General features: G+C 42.9%; 1 protein-coding gene across 1 annotated transcript in view; it reads right to left on the bottom strand.

Annotated features, from left to right (window-relative positions):
• Positions 1-15,668, bottom strand: part of SORCS3 (sortilin related VPS10 domain containing receptor 3) — a 297,645-nt gene that overhangs the window by 54,163 nt on the left and 227,814 nt on the right. The window contains exons 9-14 of the mRNA XM_057420990.1: positions 14,345-14,524; positions 12,433-12,579; positions 11,843-11,945; positions 6,834-6,910; positions 6,640-6,731; positions 2,431-2,538 (exon numbers count right to left, since the gene is read on the bottom strand). Of these exons, the coding sequence (XP_057276973.1) occupies positions 2,431-2,538; positions 6,640-6,731; positions 6,834-6,910; positions 11,843-11,945; positions 12,433-12,579; positions 14,345-14,524 (707 nt within the window). The remainder of the gene's footprint in view (positions 1-2,430; positions 2,539-6,639; positions 6,732-6,833; positions 6,911-11,842; positions 11,946-12,432; positions 12,580-14,344; positions 14,525-15,668) is intronic.

The raw sequence follows: 15,668 nt of genomic DNA, 5'->3' as shown, positions 1-15,668 counted from the left end.
TTTCAGAGAAACACTTTATTTACTAATACAGAAAATGACACATTATTGCTGCATTTGGAGAAAAATGCACAGAGTGAAGAGAATACAGGACCTAGTCTTTAGCTGGGGATTGGTATATATTGCCCCAACAGGATGCTCACAGCAGTCTTGTGAAAAGGCTCATAGGTATATCATATGTTGTTACGTTTTGCTCTTTGCAAAACCAGGGTTAATATTGCAGATAGCAAGACAGCAGATGTACAGATATAGTCTTCCACGGAAACAAATACTCTACTTTTTTTTGCAGAAAAAGCCAAAGCCAAGGCATGGTTTTGGAGTAAAGGAAAATCTAGTAATCCTACTATAATTGATGCCACCTCTACTCCAATAAAATCTCAGTAACTGTCTGTGACAGATACAGAAGCTGCCTCGTTCTGCCCCAGCACTGCTTGGGAAACAAAAGTGCTGCTCCTATGCTTAGATATAGATAACCAGAATTACTTAGCCCAGTGTTCCCGTGATACTTGAGCACAGGAAATATAGATGGGTATGCACAAGTTAGATATTCCTTCCTGGTTCTCCCAAGACTACAGCACCAATACACTTCTGCCATTGGCATAGAAGCAGCCAGCTCAAATGACCCTTTGCCAGAGGAAGATTTTCCCCCAGTCCTTTTCGTACAGCTAAGTTGAGCTCAACTGCAAATATAGACTACTCCTCACCACATACTTGTTTCTGTTTATGGAAATCTAATGTAGGTCTGGTCTTTGAAAGGCATACCAACACCAATCATGCAACCCAGTTGGAATAAATTCAAATTACTAGCAGAAATGCCCAGGACACAAAACTTCTATTTGATCCAAGCTTCCTCAGAAACTGATGACAAGCGTACCCAGCAGTCTGCTCTCAAGTCTGTCACTACCAGTGACACCAGCAAGGAGAAACACACACACATTTCTGCCATATAAGTAGGCAGATGGACTGAAGCCTAGAAGAAAATACACTGGGACTGAATCTCCTTTCTCTTGCAAGTAGTGAAAATCTGCAGGAACTTCAGCTGAAGGTGCAGAAAACAGGAAAAGCAAATCAGGTGCAAGATGAAATTTATCTTGTATTGCCTGTCCTAAAGTTGTGCTGCAACAGCATCTGATGTGATTAACCAAATGCACTCCTTCATGCCACTGCAGATATGCTTCACAGGTGTGCCCCAGTCTAAGGCGTCTTAGCCACCTTGCCTCCTGATCCTTTTCAAGCTGTTCCAGTCAGCTCAGAGAAAATACAGGTAAGAAGGCACGTCTGCAAGCAATGAAGGCAGTGCATCTAGTTCTTTCTTTGTTCAGAATCCCAGTGCAGCATGTTCTGATCTGCTTTGCACAACAGGGTGAATGACTATTTGAAGATGCCTTTGAATTTAAGAAGTTTCCTCTCTCCCCTGTTTGTTAAACTCTGATCTTGAGCCAAAATTATCTGCCAGTTCTTCCAGCCTTGCCCAGAGCTTCAGAACTCTTGGGAGGAGGAAGGTCCAAGAACCTTTGGTGCCTGCCCAGGCTCTTCCTTCCATTGTATGGGTGAATCATAGCATACTATACCCCAGACAAGGAAGGTTATTCTGAGCTCAGCTGTGCACACGCACACTGAGAACACACTTGAGCTAAAACCAGATGTACAACCCACAATGCAGATAGCAACTAAAGAGGTTTGGGAATATTCATACTCAGCAGCAATCTCAAAAGACAGTCAAGCCGCACAACTGGAGCAAGCACAGAACTGGTGCAGCCATACACATCTGTGGCCTCTGAAGAGCACTGCAACCTCTGGGACGCCAGATGCAAGAAACACAATCTCAGTTACATTTATGAGAAGGGACATCTGGAGTCCTGTTTCTGGATCTGCAACAGCACCTGGCATGAGGCATCTCTCAGAGCATAAAAGCATAAGCAGTTCAGTCCTGAATGCATGAAAGTTGCTGTCAACACCATGGGATGTTTCAACCCATGCATGTATCACACAGACTTACTCCAAAACAGACTGTCACCAAATACAGATCAGGGCAGAGGCGGCTTCATCTAGTCAAGGCTTGAAAACTTCCAGGGGTGGTGATACCACAACTTCTCTGTAAAGTAATTAGGGCTACAACACTCCCCAGAGAAGCAGATTTACCTACTGTCTTATTTGAACTCACAAGATACAGCTTGGGACCTTGTTATACCCCCTGCCGCTACTGGGAAGAGTTTGGCTCCATCATCTCTTTGGCACATGATACATGGATACTCCACCTGTGTCTGTGACCATCAGCAAAACCCACAAACAGCACCAAACCTTCATGCAACACCACATGTGTAACTACACAGTGCTGCACTGCATACCATGAGGCTTACCATGCACTTGGGGATCCCCATGCACTCCTTTCTGCCATCACATTTTAAAGAAGTTAAGAGCTGCTATACTTACGTCATTATCTGGGTCTCTATGCCAGGGTCTACAAGGGATCCATCCACAAAAAGTGGTGTTGATGTGAAACTGTATTTACTCCATGATCTTCCCTCATCAAAACTCACCCTGGGATAGAAGCAGACAAGATTTATACACATTAAAAACTTTAGTACAACTGCAGCAATTAGAGGTTGTATAAGGTCTGCAAGCTCCAGCAGCTAGATTTACAGACAAGCAACAATCTTTGCCATTTCCCAGACCACTAATTCATGCTCTTGGCGTACTTTGAAAGATCAAAGCCTTAGAAAGTATAAACATTGCCAATAAGGACACAGGTATATTTGATCCAGCTGTACATCAGACCTCAATGGATCAAGAGGCATTGCAAGTCCTGTTTCTGGATCTTCAATAGCACCTGGCATGAGGCATCTCTCAGAGCATAAGTAGTCCTGTCCTGAATGCATGAAAATTGCCGTCAACACCATGGGATATTTCAATCCGTGTGCGTATCAATGCCATATGCCATTAAGTACAATCTCTCTAACACTATTAATACTTCCTTGCATGCCATTTCAGAGGTGCCCTCCATTGTACAAAGTGGAGGGAGGAAGGAAGCCAAACTGAACCACAATCAATGATTGGTCTGGATGCTCGCTGCTTGTTGTAAAGCAAAGTTGCATGCTGATTAAAATTAAAGCATTTGGAATCTGTTCACATTGTCAGTGACAAGTCTGGATAATTCAGTGGCTTTTGATCATCTGTCCATACCCACAATCACCATGTGGCTTACTTCCTGTTTTTATCAAAGAGCACATGTGTCCTAATCCAGCCAACAGGGTCTTGGTTGAATTAGATAGTACATTGGCCTGACACAAGCTGATGTCCCTGGCCCCAGCCCATCCCTGTCCCAGTGAGTTGCCTGACACCCAGGGTTGGGGCTGCCACTTGGTGCTCTACTTCTAGCTGGGGCAGTGGGATGGTCGCTGCTCCTATTCTGCTGTCCCATGGACCTCAGTTTGCCACCAGCCTTCAGGTCACCATGCTAGCCTGTGCCACAGCTGTGCAGAAAACAGCCAGAGGAGGGTGTGCACACCCAGCTGTTACTGCAGAAAGACAGGCAACCTGCAGGCAGGATGCCCATCAACAGTTCTGAGAGCAACTGCATTTCTCTCTGCCCCCAGACTGTTTGCATAACCATTCCTGCACAATTTCTGCACAGGATTTCAGCTCCAAATTATACCAGCAAATAATGAACAGAGAAGCACAAAGGTTGATTAGCTATAAAATTATTTGATCTTCTCCCAGCAGGGGCCATTACAGAGTTCTCTGTAATTCTGCATGGTACCCCGGCTGTGAAAGTTCACAGATTGCTACCGATGGACATTACCAACAGACAGTCATAGCACAGACTTCATATTTAAACAGCAGGAAACACTGCTCATTTTAAAGTGAAAATAGAAAAGAAGTTTGCCTTATTTTCCAGGCAAGAAAAGTGTTCACACACATGCATCTGAGCACCTGGATTTGTCTGAGAGAGTCTTGCTGGAAACTGAATCCTCCCACCCCAAGTAAGTCTCATCAGGGACACCTAATGCCACCAAAGGACCAGGAGGCCAGTGTAATATTTATTACAATGGGTTACACCAGCCTCAGACCTCAAGTGTAGAAAACCAAGGCTTGCAATCACTATTTCCTAAGCCTCTGCCTCTCACAGCTCCTAGAAAAACACCTTCACCTGACTTACAGTGCACATCTGCCAGAATAGGAAGCTGACTATAGACTGAAGACAGAAAGCTGGGAGTACAACAGCATACAAAAAGCTTATCTGCCCTAAATCTACTTATTTAAATATATGTATCTTCCCACACACCTGTGCATTTGTATGCTGTTCTTCCTGCATGCTTATCTATCTAAATAGCATTTCAATTTCTGGGGAACAGCATGCTTCATTAGTGTAGCTAAAGTTCTCTTGGCTTTTCAATTATCCAGCCCTCTTTTCTCCAGGATGAAACTTATTGTACAATGTCTCAGCCTGAGAACTAATGGATATACATGTACCCTTTAATCTATTCCACTCCTGCCCATGAAACAGGTGCTTACTGAGGTGATATGAAGCAAATTCCAAAGTCCATAAGGGTACAATTTTGGAGGAAACCTACTGGGGCTTGTTAATAGCAGCTCTAAATCACTACTCATTTAATATAGTGGGTGGGGCACTCATAGTACTGCACATGCCATTTCATGAGATTTAGTGGCAAGGCAGAACATCTGAAAGGAGCCTCTGAAAAGCAAACTAAGGTGAACTGGGTTCTTAGCTCCTGTGGAAAACCAGCCTGTGACCAAATCTTTCCCCAGTACAGGCACTTGCATCTAACATCCTTTTTATGTCCAAAGAGCCTTCACAAGGTAAGACACAATTAAAACAGTTACATCTGGGTTGAATAATGTAGTAATAAATGGTTAATACAGCTCTTTCAATAAGCGGCTCTCCTTTTACTCTTTCAGAGCTCAACTTGCCACAGCCCAATGTACCTACTGCTGGTGACACCTACCCTTGCCTAACACACTCTTCTGACTTGACTCATACCTGGCTTGGTCTAAACATGGTCCTGTGGCACATCAGGCATAGTCACGATCACTGAGTTACCTACCAGGGGCAAACAGTTCTAGTCACACAACATGCTTCTACCACAGACAGCTGGAGTCTTCTGGAAGCATCATTATGGGTCTGCCCTGTTACTGCTCTCCTTTATATGTCCACTTACGAAAGTTGTTGGCAAGGGGATGCTGGCCCTGACTCAGTACGCACTAAGTTACAACTTGCTTGTAAGTGCACAAAGGCACAAATCTCTTAAAGATAGGTTCCCCTATCCTAGAAAAATTACAAAGCTTTAGGAATATAAGCCAATACATCCTGTGTCAATAATCTACTAATGCACCAAAACTAAAGCATTTATTTAGCTCAGATGATCATGAAATGTGCATAAATGCAACACATTTAAACTTTAATAGAAATCTGTTGCAGCCACCTAAGACTTATCTGTCAGGTCAGGAATATAAACTCCAGAAGCTTTTCGTATTGAGAAAGGAGCCATTAATGTTCTTAAGGCACATCTCTGGAAGAATACCTTGTGGTCAGCAAAGACAGCTTGTCTTAAAGTCTCCAGCTTCTGAATGACTGTAATTTAGCTGTAGGATTTTGTACCATAATGACTCTGGTAGATGAGACCTTAACACCTCATCACTGCTGCCAAACTACTATTGCTTTCTTTTTCTATTTGACTGCAGGCCACTTTTCCTGTTCTGCATGAAAAGCATGAGATAGACATGTGCTTAGCACCATCAACCTGTGGGAGGACTCAGTCTTGCAGACAGGAACACAAATCTTGTCTCTGAAGGTTATTTCTAACTAATTCACTTCTAAACAACATTAGAAGCTGGGTAGGTCAGTCCATTAGCCATGTCTTTCTTTCACTCAAGACCAGAGGCTGAAGATGATGCTAATACACACATTTTCTGTAAACAAGGTTAGTTCCAAATTTCAGAATGCCTCTCTCCAATGCTTACCTGGTGCCAGGAGTGAGAGGGGCAAAGACAAAGGAGAGGATAATTTTGGGCAGTATCTTTAGTGCTTAGACTGTTATAACCTATTTATAGAAAAATGGTATCTTCAGCTGAGAAATCACTTTGCCCTATTCCACCTCCAAATCTATTCAGTTGCCACCACTGTATCTCTGGAAATTGATAGTGAAAACCTATAGGAGAGAGCAATGTTAGCAACATATCTCTATTGTCATATCTCTGTTGTCTTATCAACACCTGCTTTGCACTCCTCTCCCTCCCTTTAAGTCGCTAACCAGCTTAATAATAAACAAAAGGCAGAACTGACGGACACATCCTCTAAGAAATACAAAGGATGATTTCTTACTCAGTATATATGTGTCTGTGTGAAAGAAACCCCATCTGAAGCCTCACAGTACATCACTAGCGCAAAGAGTAATTAATATATCTGTGTGATTATGTATATAGCCATTACATTTATAAAGTGGTACAATAACTATCATATTAATCGAGAAAACCAAAATGATGGTAAAATGCAGATTAGAATTATCTCATTTACCCATTTTATGGACACTAGCAGATGTTGACGAGGCGATGCAATAGATGTTACCACAACTGTCAGCCTATCCCCACTGGAAAAACACGTCAAATAGTAAGTTTCCTTACCACATGTGCCGGATGGGCACTGATGTGTGTTTCAAGGCCACTAGTGCCCCTCCCCAGTCCAGAAACCAAACGTTGTATTCCTCCTCGAAGATCTGCAAACAAATCAGGTGCTGCATGAGTGTTCCACTCTACCGGGAAGAATCAGAAGAGGACTAACAAAGGCTCCATGCTTTCCTTCGCTCAGCAAAACATACCTGTCTCCAGGAATTTCCACCATCAGAAGAGATGAACATGCCAACATCAGTGTAGGAAAGTTCAGAGCCAATATTGCCTGCAACACAACCAAGTACAGACATTCTTGCACGGATGAACACAGAACTGCATTTTTCCAAGAAACCAAAATTACTTGTCCTGACCAATGCTTTTTTTTGCTGCTTTTGATTCTATTCTCATCTAAAAAAACCATGATGGTCAGGTGACAACACTCATTCACAAGAGCTATGCTGTTTGAAAATTGCGATGTAATGAAATAGCAGTTCCGCTTGAAGGAAATATTTTTGTTTAAGTATGAACCTCACGTGGCAGCAGAAATGGTTCAGAGAATTAAGGTGGGTCAAATGACTTTGCAGCAGAGAGGGAGAGACCAGACTGAAGAGTATTCCAGACAATGTTGATTGTTCTCAGTGACCTAGCTGTCCCGAACTGCGAATTTAAATTTACTGGTTATTTGGTACAGTTCTTAATTTTAATCTTGTAATTTCCATTAAGATGGAAACTGTTCTGCTGGTAGCCTTATATGATGAATTACTCTGCCATCATTATATGTTAAGGAATGGATATGCCACACGTTAAAGCAATGCAAAGAAAAGCTCAAACATCAACCATAACCATTCTCACCTCCCCACTTCCCAAAGCACCCAGTGGTTCAGGGAAAAGCTACCACGGTCACCCAGGAACTGGTTTTTTTTCTGATGGTCTGTCAACAGTAACTTCAGTCAGTAACAGGTATGATTCTGGTGGTATGAACATCTGTCCTATAGGAAGCAGGCAGATGGAACACCGAAAGATACTCTGTCAGAAATCTTCCCAATGATAATGGCCCACAGCCACCATATTGTGGGCAAACCCATGACGTTTTTATTCAGAGCCTAGAAGTTCTTTACTCAGTGAGCCACTCTTGCACCTTCTGAATGAGACTGTTTTTAAAGCAGGTGTAATTTCATGGAAGTAAGGGAGAACTAGTATTTTTTCTTCAAAAATAAAAAAGAGAGAGGTGACATTCTTATAAATCTGTAGCATTAACAAGAGCATAACAGCACACTAAAGAAATGCTAATTATTTTTTTGGCATTTAATGCTGGAAAATGAGAAACTAAAACCCAGACGTGGGTTGACGCTCTCCTGTCACCATCATGAAACCCAGCTAGCCACACTGATGTCACAACACTGTTTCAGAAAATATCATTGCTGGCTCAGGGAGGCAGTGCAATTCAAGCAAGGTTTTTCCACAGGTGCCCAGGATGTAGGAAATGTCACACTGTCCATCGACCTCCTCTTATTCCCTTACACCAGGAAGGGTGACCAACAGCTTTAGATGAAGGTACAAGGAAAACCCACCATGGGCAACCATAAACCTATAGCAGTATCCACATTCACAAAGAAAAACCTACTGTGTCAGTCCAAAGATCTGTTTAGACCAGTGTTTTATCACAAGTGGATGTCCTCAGGAATTAAAAACTGACTTAAAGGCAGAAGTGTAAGTTTTGAATCATCTTATTTTAAATATCAAAACTGAAAATCAACTTTCTAAACAGGAATATCCAGGTTATGGCAAGGAAAGAGAGTAAAAAGGTGAGATTCTGTTGTTATCACTTCTTTCTGTCTGTTTTTCTGTGAAAACCTGTTCCATTATTTTCCTCATTCTCTCCATCTAGTTTCTTTGGCTACATGGATTTAAACTCCATGAAATATAACTAACCCCCAAACAAGTCAAGGGGGTTTGGCACCTGTTCAATTAGATACTGATACTAAAACATAATTCTTCCCTTTGAAAGAATCTAACTTCATATCAAGAGTCTGAGTCCCAATCACTGCTGGAAATGTACCACTGTAAATCAGAGTAAGACACAGAGTGCTTGAGTAGACAGTGCCTATGAGAATAAATTGCAATGCCTATTCTGGAACCCATTTGCCAACATGGTGAGATGCTCCTGTTCTTGTGAAACTCGTTAGTGGAAACAGATGTGTACATTCCCAACAGGTTAGGTTTTTTATCGTACAAAGAGGTAAGGCAGAAATTATATTCTGCCTTTTAAAGGTTAATTGTTAGACTGGGAAAGCATTCATCCCATGCACTGGCAGCTTGAAAAGAACCTCATTTAGTAACAATTTAGATCAACGCCTAGAATCTCACAGTCCTGTTGTCTCTATTTGCTTCCTAAAAGGTTAAATAAAAAAAGCCTCTGCAATCTCAGCACCACAAATACTGCTTGCTCTTAAGCATCCATCTACAGTGCGTGACCTGCCAGGAGCAATGACTCCACTTGGCTACGCACAGGAAGATCTCAAGGTTTAAACCAAATTATCTCAATTCATTTGGTCTGGATCAGTGAACTGGAAATCACACGGTGTTTCCTTTGTTGAGATATAAATGTCATGAAGGGAACCTGTCTCACGTTCTGGCTTAGTCTGGCAAACACACAGAAGCACAGGACATAAGAATGGAAATAGTTGGAAGAAACAGTGTAAGTTCATATAGGCAATATACTAACATGATATGTTTGCAAGCCACTGCTAGGGTGAACAGGACAAAGGAGATAAATTGAGCCTCAGAAAGAATGGTTAAGCTATCTGGACATATCTGAGCAAATGTAGCAGCCTCCCTGTGAAAAAGCCAGACAGCCTGCATGCTTGAGAGGCCAGATTTCAACAGCACCAGCCATTCAAAAAGCACTTTGTTAGGCCAGCAGCTCCGACAGACCTGTGGGAGTTCTGAATACAGTTGGTAGCCCCATCCATCGTGATTAGGCTGCACGCTGTGTGCACACAGGGCCTGTGATGGTTGTCAGATTAATTACAGTGGGTCAGTCAGTACCACCATGAAGCATTGTAGCAGGCTGCCGTTAAAACACCAAACTATTTTGCAGAACAACCCACAGTAACAATGACCCATGCAGTGCTGATGACGTGCTGCTAGTCTTGAAGCAATAAAATAAAAAGGTTTTAAGAAGCTGAATGTGCACAAGTCCATGGGACCTGATGAAATCCATCTGCTGAAGGAGCTGGCAAATGAAGTTGCTAAGCCACTGTCCATCATATTTGAAAAATCATGGCAGTCAGAAGTTCCTGACAACTGGAATATGGGAAATATAACCCCCATTTTTAAAAAGGGAAAAATGGATGGCCTGGGGAATTACAGACCAGTCAGTCTCACCTCTGTGTCTGGCAAAATCTTGGAGCAGATTCTCCTGGAAGGCATGCTAAGGCACATGAAAAACAACAAGGTGCTTGGTGACAGCCAGCATGGCTTCACTAAGGGGAAATCCTGCCTGACCAATTTGGTGGCCTTCTATGATGGGGCTACAGAACTGATAGACAGGGGTAGAGCAGTTGATGTCATCTACCTGGACTTGTGCAAAGTGTTCGACACTGTCCCACACAACATCCTTGTCTCTAAATTGGAGAGAAATCAATTTGATGAATGGAGCACTTGGTGGGTAAAGAACTGGCTGGATGGCCGCACACAAAGAGTTGTGGTCAATGGCTCAATGTCCAGCTGGAGACCAGTAACGAGTGGTGTCCCTCAGGGATCGGTGTTGGGACCAGTCTTGTTTAACATCTTCACCGCTGACATGGACAGTGGGATTGAGTGCGCCCTCAGCAAGTTTGCTGATGACACCAAGCTGTGTGGTTCGGTTGATACGCTGGAGGGAAGGAATGCCATCCAGAGGGACCTTGACACGCTTGTGAGGTGGGCTGATGCCAACCTCATGAAGTTTAACCAGGCCAAGTGCAAGGTCCTACACCTGGGTTGGAGCAATCCCAGGCACAGCTACAGGTTGGGCAGAGAAGAGATTCAGAGCAGCCCTGCGGAGAAGGACTTGGGGGTGTTGGTTGATGAGAAAATGAACGTGAGCCGGCTTCAGTAAGCGCTTGCAGCCCAGAAAGCCAACCGTATCCTGGGCTGCATCAAGAGGAGCGTGACCAGCAGGTCAAAGGAGGTGATCCTGCCCCTCTACTCTGCTCTCATGAGACCCCACTTGGAGTATTGTGTGCAGTTTTGGTGTCCTCAACATAAAAAGGACATGGAACTGTTGGAACAAGTCCAGAGGAGGCCATGAGGCTGATCAGGGGACTGGAGCACCTCCTGTATGAAGACAGGCTGAGAAAGTTGGGGCTGTTCAGCCTGGAGAAAAGAAGGCTGTGTGGAGACCTCATAGCAGCCTTCCAGTATCTGAAGGGGGCCTATAGGGATGCTGGGGAGGGACTCTTCTTTAGGCACTGTACTGATAGGATAAGGGGTAACGGGTTCAAACTGAAACAGGGGAAGTTTAGATTGGATATAAGGAAGAAATTCTTTCCTGTGAGGGTGATGAGGCACTGGAATGGGTTGCCCAGGGAAGTTGTGAATGCTCCATCCCTGGCAATGTTCAAGGCCAGGTTGGACAGAGCCTTGGGTGGCATGGTTTAGTGTGAGGTGTCCCTGCCCATGGCAGGGGGTTTGGAACTGGATGATCTTAAGGTCCTTTCCAACCCTAACTATTCTACAGTTCTATGATTCTATAATACAGTATTGAAAGTAGGAGCCACACATAAAACAGGCACCCCTGAAGTCCAGGCCTTGCCTGACAGGCATTGTGACAACTCTGTGCTTGCTACTTAAAAGGTGCAAGGTATTGATACCTCCCAGAAGCATAGCCCTAGGCCCTATTCTCATTCATGGCAACTCCAGCAAACAGGTAGACACCTACATCAGTGACTGTAGTAACGTGAAGTGAGAGGAGCTAGTAATGCCAGCTGCAGATGTGGGCTTAGACCTGCATGTTAATTATTGTAGATTAACAAATACCTGATAGGCATTAGCTTTTTTGAAATCAGGGACCACATGCCTTCTCCTAGCCCATAGCAAGTAGGAGTTAATGTCAGTTAGCTTAGCACTTGCTAAAACAGGGCTAAAAGCTTTTACACTAACAGGAAACATCTTACATATTCTCAGGCTACCAGTGAGTCATAGATAGGTAGTGAGCAGCACTTATGCTCTTTACCTGTTGCCACCAGCAGCCCAGGAACTGTCTCTTTGCTGGAAATGCTTCCTGAAGAATATGGATTCTCTGAGAGTTGCAGATGTAAGTGCAATGAGCAAAAGGGCTGTTGACAGGAAACAAACAAAAGGCAGAAGCTTTAATATGCAACAAGTTAAATATCAGCGGGACCACTGTCAACTCCATGCAGATGCTTCAGTCCGTCTGAAAATGATCCCTTGTTCTTAGCACTGTTACAAATAGCAGCATATGTTCATTTTCTGAATCACCATAAAAGTAGCTGAAATATAAACAGGAATGTTGCATTACAAGCAAGCATATCTGCACTTGTTTTTACCAACAATCTGATCTAGAGCACTTTTTCCCAGGAGCTTCCTTAGTCTGACCTTAAGCTCCATAAGAAAGTTCAAGAAAATGGTCATAATTTTCCCTTAAAATCTAGAAAACGATAGAAAGAGAGAACATATACATAAGTCATTTAACATCCATCGGGTCAAGAGAAAAATATCACAGGGAAAAATTTGTTAACCCAGTGACTAAAATACGCAGCTTTTAATGAGCCAATTGTCCTTTGGAAAAGGTCTGCTGCTCACCAGGTGGCAAACTACAGGATCCCCTCTTAGATCGGTGTCCGGTGCCTGCAGCAAACGCCAGTCTCTGCCCTTGTTGTAGGTAATGAAAGTCTTGATTTGGTCATCAATCTTCCTGTTAGCCAGGAATATGCCTTTGATCCCTGCTACCTAGGAAAAATGGAGAGAGATGAAAAAATACATCGGAAGAACAGACCAAAAGTAAAGCCCATCTGAGCATTCTTCAGGAGTTGAAGGTCTCTGAAGAAGTAATAACGCCATCTCAGACTGGTACTAGAAGACTGTGAATGGCATTACAAGTATATCTTGATGATGGTTGCAGAGCTGAAAGGCCTCGTGCAGCCTCTCTCTCTAGAAGAAAAAGACAAGGATGTTCATAGACAAAATTTCTAAGAAACAGCCCACTTTTAGATTTTGAGTGCTTGTAGACAGACTGATGATGGGCTTGAAGATACAGCATGCACCATGTCACACATCAGCTTTGTAAGCTTAAGGATGTGGCTACTCCCTCCCCAGATTACCATAACATGGGAGACAGCAAGTCACATCAGCAGCAGCTTGGGATCTTTTGATGTTGGTCTTTTTTTATTTTACACGAACGATGGAAATCCTGACTATGCTGAAACACTAACATTTTGCAAATTTGATTTCTTCACTTTCCTTCCACTCCTAAATTCTATCAAAATCAACCCAGTTGATCCAGATGTTTTGATTTTTGTTGTCAGGACCCATTCCAGAAGAATATGGTCCTGTCAAAATGTCTCCAACAAGATTTTGTGTTGAGTCTGGTCTCTGGTGCATAGCTGTAAAAGTGAGACAGAAAGGTGCAAATCTGCAACTTCCTGGAAACAGCAAGGATGCAAATCCTTCTGCTCTAAAGCCCCCTGAGTGACACTGCCCTTCAAATGACCCTGTGAAAGTCTCTATCAGCATTTAACAGTAAAATGGTTATGATATACAGCTGGGGAATACAGAATTTGCCCAGGAATGGGAGATGATGCTTGTTTATTCTAGCTGGTTCATGGCAACAGAGAAACAGTATCTGTTTTCAAAGGCAGGAAAACATATTTAATTAGGTAAAAACAAAATATAAACTCTGTCCTTCACACTGATCCATGTGTTTGTGAGTTTTCTCTCATTGCCTTAATTGCCTGGATTTTTATAAACAAGTTGAGGTTGTTGAATGTGCATTATACTGGCTGAAATAAATAAATGTCTAATCCTAACTTCTACATGTAACTGCAAAAACATATCTCCACGTAGCACTAGAAGTCAGCCTGCAACCATTACTACTGGTGCTGTTTGCTGCTGGCAAAGCATTGAGCCCTGAATCTCAGCAGATGGTCCATTCAACAAGTTACGACAAGCCAAAACCAGAATGCTCTGAAGAAACCAAAAACTGGAACAATTGTTCTGAATGGATTGCTGTTGGCCAAGGCCGAAAGGCCTGGCAGAAGAAAGGGAATGGAAGATGATTCAGGGTAGAAGTTATCCAGCTGTTATCTCTGGGCAAATGGCACCTATAAACCTTTTCTTATCATTCATAAACCGCTCAGTGCTCACAATGGTGGAATCCACATTCCCGGCCTGCAAGCCGGTGTCTTCAGCTGTCTATCAGGAAAAATAATATTTTGAATCCTTCTCTAGCCACCCACATTAGGATGAGAAGGATAATGGTTCTCCCTTTTGGAAATGTCACATAGCTAACTAGTCATGGACTTCAAAACAACCAGTTGTCACACCTATAGCAGAATGCACCGCACCTATTCCCACAGGAGCTGGCTCAGCATCAAATCCAGTAAAAGTTTCTGTGCTGATCCCAAAACAGATGAAAATCCTGGGAGGCTGCTAAGAGATTCACACTTGCTTGAACTGTCAAGTTGCTGTTCTTTGTAGGGTGACCTTTACTACATACCTCATAAAGTTCAATGATGATATTCCCCTCCAGCCCTCTACTGCTTTTCACGTTTTCCAAGGCCAGGGTGAAGTACACCCCTCGGGTGTCCGAGATATACAGATTGTATGTGTCGTTCTGGTTCCACTCTTGAACAGCTGCAAACACCTGATCTTCATCTGTGCTGATAATATGCATGTCCTGTTAAAAGAAGACAAAAGGCCTGGTAGTGAGGATCTCTTTCTTTGCCCTTTGGGACATGTAGTAATTACCATGACCTATGAATGAATGGAGATGGAGCATGAATTATAGGTATGTTAAACAATATTCTGTTAGAGCAAGCCAAAAAATTACCTCCCTTGTGACTTCCCTGCATTTCATTTTTTTAATGATCACCAGCTGGGAGAAGGGGTTTTGCTTTCTTCATTTTTGGTAGCTTCAAGGAATTTCATTCAGTTTCATTTTTTATTTATAAATTTGAAAGTCAGTATTGTCACTCATGGAGAGCCACAACCTTGAAGCCTGGAGTCCTCATGGTCACTAAGCATGGTGTAGCACCAGGTTAAAAGCAGTGAATGTTTCCATCCACATGCTGAACTAACGGGCTTGTACTTCCAACTGGTGAAGAGACAGTTTCAAAAAGCCTGGGACTTTCACATTTATTTGAAGCTTAGGTATAGGGATCAGTTTGAGCTAATACTGGTAGTGATTTTTAATAACATACTTTACTACTGAGAGTATGTCTGAGATCTATCATCCCCCTATATATGTCAAATAATCCACTCACTAACCTTTGTTGAATTCCTGCTGCTGACCAAGATATGAAGGTCCAGCAAGGGTTTCCCCATTTAGTTTTAATAACAAAGAGATTTGACAGTGCATTTTCTCAGTGTTCTTTTAAAGCAGGTTCATGGAAATGATTTCCAGGGTGGTGATGAGTACTGAAGCACTTCATCCTTGCCACCATTGTTGAACAAACTGACAATAGTTCAGCTAGAAGCAAAATCAGTGTGGTTATGTAGGACTGCATTTATCTATTTGTATCTATTTAAAATTTCCCCAGGGTTCAAGGAGCCTTGATTAATTCCTTGCTCTCTTTCTGCATCAAGAAACCATAATTCTGGAAGTCTCCCAAAGGACGGCGTGACCTGATTTTTGGGAATAATATCTGCGGGAAGATCAGCTCAATATCCCCATCCTGCCTAGGAGGTAACGTAATCTTCTCTGTGAGGTATCTGGATGAAAAGTTGGGGTTAATTAGATGGGGCTATACCCAATAGACCTAACATAGCCTAACAGCATGGGAGGGGGAAAAAAAAACGTAAGAGCCTGATTCTGTCCCAGT

This window comes from Pezoporus wallicus, unplaced genomic scaffold (assembly GCF_028554395.1).
Source record: "Pezoporus wallicus isolate ANWC-B61680 ecotype Strahan unplaced genomic scaffold, APGP_CSIRO_Pwel_v1 contig_3365, whole genome shotgun sequence".
Lineage (NCBI taxonomy): Eukaryota > Metazoa > Chordata > Aves > Psittaciformes > Psittacidae > Pezoporus > Pezoporus wallicus.
This window is presented reverse-complemented; position numbering and strand designations above follow the sequence as displayed.